The sequence below is a fragment of the Calliphora vicina genome, chromosome 3 (genome assembly GCF_958450345.1).
Source record: "Calliphora vicina chromosome 3, idCalVici1.1, whole genome shotgun sequence".
Lineage (NCBI taxonomy): Eukaryota > Metazoa > Arthropoda > Insecta > Diptera > Calliphoridae > Calliphora > Calliphora vicina.
Window position 1 is genome coordinate 88221618 of NC_088782.1, and position 6348 is coordinate 88227965.

General features: G+C 29.2%; 1 protein-coding gene across 1 annotated transcript; it reads left to right on the forward strand.

Moving 5' to 3' along the window:
• Window positions 1-2548: 2548 nt before the first annotated feature.
• On the forward strand, window positions 2549-3366 carry CRIF (growth arrest and DNA damage-inducible proteins-interacting protein CRIF). The gene has a single exon (XM_065503479.1). It carries the CDS (start codon window positions 2576-2578, stop codon window positions 3287-3289), a length of 714 nt encoding a protein of 237 aa, XP_065359551.1. The 5' UTR covers window positions 2549-2575; the 3' UTR covers window positions 3290-3366.
• Window positions 3367-6348: the final 2982 nt, after the last annotated feature.

Below are 6348 nucleotides of genomic sequence, written 5' to 3' on the forward strand. Positions count from 1 at the left end.
TGTTGATTTGTTGTAGAGTTGTCACTTGTGGTTGTTGTGGCGAAAAATACAACAAACCCAAAAGCAAAAACAACAACAGGCCACTTTGACAGTTCACTTACAAAGTACCATGGTACAATCAGTTACCAGGTACAATTATTAGAGAGAGTTTTCATTATTCAACCCTAAAACGTCAAACTATGTGTTTAATTACTTACCTTTTTTCAATTTGTTACCGCGATATTTTATACATTTTTAACGTTTTAATTGAAATTAGTACACATTTATTTAATAAAATATAGTTTTTCTTCAATTATTAATGAATGAAATTGAATTTTTTCGTAACAAAAATTTAAATTCAATTATTTTTTTTGGCATTTCCTTTTTATATTTTTTAATTTTCTTTTGTTTGACGTTATTGGGAATGTATAATTGAGAGCATACTTTCTAATAATTGTACCTTGCTAATTCTACAATGCAATGTTGTTTCTGTAAATGTTTTATTTGTTGTAGTACTGTCGCTACTTTATCTATACCCTATAATAGGGTTTTTACACTTACGTACATTTTGGCGAAACGTATGGAAGATGTTGAAAACTTGAAAGATTTGTTCACACTTGCAACATCTACCATCAGTAAAATTGCAAAAATACTAAAAATCATATTGTTTTTATGAAAACAATATGAATTGAGACTGGTTTTCTTTTTTATACTATCAAATTAAATAAAATAATAAATTTCAAGCATATAAAATGTCACCCTCATTATTATATAAATATTTGTTTACATTTTTTTTAATATAAATGCCATTTTATTAGTGATGACACTAAAATAATCGAAAGATGTTATGTGGAACGAAGTGAGATATGAACATTTTTTAAAGATGTAGAAAGATGTTGGCACTCAGCCCTGTGTAATTCTTATGGGAAGATGTTACTTGGGGGTTACACGATCAATTTTTGCCTTTCAAGTTTTAATACACTCACACTTTTTTACTAATACACTCACACTTTTAAGAATTGAAACGAACTTGCATTCAATTTCACATTCAAGTTGGTGTTCAATTTTTCATTCAAGAAAACTGCTGATTACATTTTTATGTCCAATTTGTACTAAAATTGTTTTCAAGTTGCGTGCTGCCTACGTCACCGCTTTCAATTTTTATAAATTTTGACAAACAGTATATGTAAAAGACTATCAAGAAAAACTTGATCGTGTGGCTGCAGTGTTAACATCTTTGCAAATTGATGGTAGATGTTAGATGTGCGCTAGTGTAAAAACCCTATAAAAACCCTATTAATTAACTTTGGTGGTCACCTTCTAATCTATAAAAGTGTTGCCATTTTAGAAGTGAAGAAAATCGTCAAGTGTATAGTAAAAACGGGTAAAAAAATTACGAAAAAAGAGTAAAAAGCGCCAAGAGAAAAAAGTAAATTTTAACAAAAAAATTTTAAAATTTATTTTTTCACTTGCAAATAACACAATAAAAACGGGTAAAATTGACACTCAAAACAATGATAAATTCTTAATTAAATTATTTATTTCATTATTTACTTAGGAGTAAACAAAACCTTAAAATAAAATAACAATTCAATAAAAAACGACATACATACATCTTTTCAATAATCAACATCATCACCAGAACATACACAAAAAAAAAATAATCGAGGCTATATACTAAGCTTGCATAGGTAATTTCTTTTTATATGAGACTGAAAAACTAAGTTTCATTATCTATGCCAATAGGTAATTCAAACTATACACTTTACCTAAAAACTATGTTAATATAACTATTGGAATTAGCATTTTGATGTTTGGTATCTTCTTCGAAGTTTTTTTGTTTATTTTATTGTCAATTGAAAATATTTTTGGTGCAAAAGTGTATGTATGAAATTATCTAAAATTTTAGTTATATTAATTAAGAAACTTTGCAAATTCCATTCTACCCTTGCGCTTAGTTAAATTTATACCATATTTTTAGGAAATATAACCTATGGATTTTTTTGTGTACTAAAATTGGAACGATACGATTTTAATCGAAATTAATTTCCTATACATTTTATTCGATATCAAATAAGAGAATACCAAAAATTAAAAAAAACGCACATTCGAATAAGTATCTGATCGTGTTCGACTGCGGTAATTAGCCCGCAGATATTTTATAACTCCCTGTCTATACTTGACAAATATTTATCATAACAATTAATGACGTTTGTTGTCAATACAAAGTTGTCTGAGCAAAAGCACTAACAATTTTGTCATAACGAAGCAATAATACTAATAAATGAAGACTATACCTGCTAATTTTTTATCTTGACAACGATTTTGACGTTTATCATGATAAAAATTTATCAGGATAGACAGGGAGTAAGTTTGATTTGTTACAAAATCACATGGTTTTAACAAAAAGCGCCACAAAATATGGAAAAAGCGTCAAAAAATACCCTTTTTTAAAACAGGGTATTTGGAAAAAATAAAAGGGTAACGAGCATAAAAAAGCGTCATAAAATACCCGAAAAGCGTCAAAATGGCAACACTGATCTACACACATAAATACTCATTAATTTTACATCACTAGTACACATTGTTACTCAACATGATAAATTTAATAATTCGCCGAAATAATAAAATAAAATTAATTCTTTTAAATCATGAAAGAAAATTATCAAGGCTAGAAAATCAATCAAATGGTGAAAATAATGAAAGTGCTGACAACGGTGTGAATCATGCAATTAACTGCAACAAGTCCGGCCTGTTAAAACAACATCAAAATATGCTTCACAACAAAGGTCCTTACAAAGAGCCAAATTCTTGGATTCATTTAACCGAAAAATATCAAAGGAAAGTTTTCGGACGTTATGGTTCTGATAGTGGAGTTAGTCCCCGCATATGCTTCAATACAAATACTAACAATATATCTAAAGCTCGTTATGAGGAATTAGCTGAGCCTGAAACAATACAGTCTATGATTGAAAAATATAAATTTCAACAGAAATGCGAAGTTGATGAAATACTTAAACGTGAAGATGAAATCAACAAAAAACTTGAAAAACTTGAACTATGGAAACAAGAACTGAATTCAAGAATATTGAAAAAGGAGGCCGACGCATTTGCTGCTAAAGAAAAACGGGAGCGTTTAATAGAAGAAGTACGAAGGCATTTTGGTTACAAAGTAGATCCCAGGGATGAACGATTCAAAGAGGTGCTCGAACAGAAGGAAAGGGAGGATAAAAAGAAACAGAAAGAAGCGAAACGCAAAGCTAAAGAACAGAAGTTGATGTCCAAACTAGTAGGTAAATCTACTACGTAGTCAAATATTGAAATATTTATTTGTAAATTCGGAATTAAATGAATAAAAGCTTTGTTGTAATAACAGAAAACCAAAAACTAATTGGGCTGATACAGCCCAATTATGAATAAAAATTCCCCGGGAGTTTTCTAATTTTTCCTATTCAAATTCAATGGGAAAAAACTCCCGGGGAACAAACTCCCGCGGAATTTTTTATTCATAATTGGGCTGACATAGCCCAAGTATCTGTCTATCTGTATCTGAAGTATCCAAAACCGGAGCCGAAAACCGGTGAACCGGTTTTTTCATCTTTGTAAACTCCACCGGTTTCGGTTTTTTTAACTTTTCGGTTTTTTGACAAACCTATTTTGGTAAGGCGGTTAACCGGCTTTAAAGAAATATATTTTCTAAACCTCAATTAAACATGTTTATGAAAAACTGATACAATTTTTAAAAATATTGATTTATTTTATTGAAAATTATAGCATTTGACAATATTTCGTAAAAGATATAAAATAATTGCATAAAAATTCAAAAATGCTAAATAAAAATTTAATATAAACCGGTTTTTTTGAAGACAAAAACCGAAACCGTTTAACCGTTTTTTTTTAAGACAATAATAAAAACCAGTTTTTTCAAAAACACTTTTTCGGTTAAACTGGAAACCGGTTTTTCAAATTTTCCGGTTTGGACACTATTCGCAATATTAATAACACTGTGCACGAAATTGACACTTTTTCTGTCAAGAATGGCACCCAGCGGCTTAAACTAATTCGGGTTCGCTGAATTCAGTGGTGCTAACCGTTTTTTTAGGTTAGCTCGTATTTTCGAGATATACCGTTATTTCGAAAATGGAGGAGGTTGCATAACATATACAAATCCGGACTTAAAAATTCACACAGCATACAGATTTATCTTTAATCTTCCATATTTTTTAAAAGAAGGCCACAACTTTCGTACGGGTTTCAAAAAAATGGAATGTATATGGAAAAACTAAACATAAGTTGGCACATTTCAGAAAAAAAATTTAACTAATGTTTCGAAGTTCGATTTTAAGGGGACAAAAATATTCACACAGTTTCTAATTTTTAATAGGAAAATAGTTTTTTTTAATAGTTTAATATTTTGTGGAGTCGCCTATCTTTTTAATGACTTCTTTTAATCATCTTGGCATTGAATCGACCAAATTTTGGTGACGTCAGCTCCAATATTTTGCCATTTTTGTAACAGGACTTCTTTAAGTTGAGTCTTACTAATAATATGGTGCGTTCGGCCAATTTATTCCACAAATGTCCTATGGAATTCATGTCAGGTGATTGCAGAGCAGTCGGGAGAATGTGGGGAACATGATGCACTACCCATATTCAGACGTCATGGGCAGTGTGTTTTGGGTCATTGTACTGTTGATAACAGAAATATTCCCAAGCTTTAACTTTAGAGCACATTGTAGTAGGTTTTCTTTTAAAATATTAAGGTACACTGTTTTGCATTATAAAATTCCTGTTACTGTAAATTTTTATATTTTGATTTTAAATGAACTATTTTATAATATAATAATAATAACACTTTTATTAATATTATTACGTTAGTGAGTTTATCAGAGACGCTTTTCGAACAAACATCAACTGAGTGCTGAATTCGTGTACATTATAAAGTGTGCCTGTATTTCTGCGAATTTATAAACGTGTATAAAAAACATTGAGTGACTATTTAATTCTGTGTTTGTTGTACATTATAATAAATGAATAAATAAAGAGTTGTTACAATTTTTAAACTACTAAACGGCTTTTATTTGCAATCAAAGTATCCGGTTTATTTAAGGGAAATAAACAAACGTTTTGAAAGGGTTAAAACGTAACATTATCATTATTGTACAAGGTGTGTGCAGTTATTTTGTACCTAACCATAAATTGGAAATAACTTTGTCCAATTTACATACAATACTTGCTAATTTGAACGTGGCAAATAAATGCACAAAACCACCATGTTTTGGAATCGACACTGATTTGAAATTTTAAGCCAGTGACATAATTTAATATAACTATGATGAAATAATTTTCTTGGCCCAACTTTATTATCAACAGCTACTAAATGCCATTCAGACCGTAATTTATTTGCTATTGCCAAAAACCCATTAATTGAAATACACCAGATATAGAATTCAAATTTAATTTATCTTGTACATAAATTAATAGGCACCACTATGAGGAAGAAGTAAAAGCAAGAAGAAGAACCGCTAAAATATAATTGGATTCATGATGTCACAAGCAAATAAGTATTAATAATGTTAAAATATTTAATAATGTTAACATCATATGTATTTTAACAGTTGCTTATAGATTAACATACAAAAATTAATGTAATATTTACATGAAAAGCTTTTGTTTATTTGTAAGAAAAGCTTTTTTTTATGGTAATATATTTGTGCTCAGAGCGTTATAATTTTTTTTGGAATTTACAAAAATATATGCACAAATAGATCACGATAATTATTCTTTATACATATATTAATTATAAATAATTTTTTTTAATTATTACAATTGATATATATGAACAAAATTTTCGTATGAATTAGAATTTGTTTAATAATTTGTATAGCATGTTATATATTGTTACGAAATTGTACTTGAATTCAAATATAACGATTTTAAGGGCTGATTTAAAAGTAGCATAATGCTTTCAAATAACAGTGCTGTAATAGCAAACTGTAACATATCTGTGGGCATTATTAAATAAAAGCTTTCAGTTGACCATTGATCGTAAGTTGGCAACGCTGTTTGCTGCGACCGTATATTCGAATTCGAATATTCAGTTAAAGAGCATTGTAGAAATAGAGCTTTCTAGATGGTAATGCAGTGTTATAAATAGTGGCAGAGGTTGCAGTCGTTAGTGAGTTTATCGGAGACGCTATTCAAATAAACATCAACTGAGTGCCTTAAAGTGTGCTTCAATTGAATTCGTGTACATTATGAAGTGTGTCTTTATTTCTGCGAATTTATAAACGTGTATAAAAAACACTGAGTGACTATTTAATTCTGTTGTTGTACATCTTATATATAAAAAGAAATGTACATTTTAAT

Coding starts and splice junctions, on each gene's coding strand:
- CRIF (XM_065503479.1), top strand. CDS start 2,576: ATGATAAATTTAATAATTCGCCGAAATAATAAAATAAAATTAATTCTT.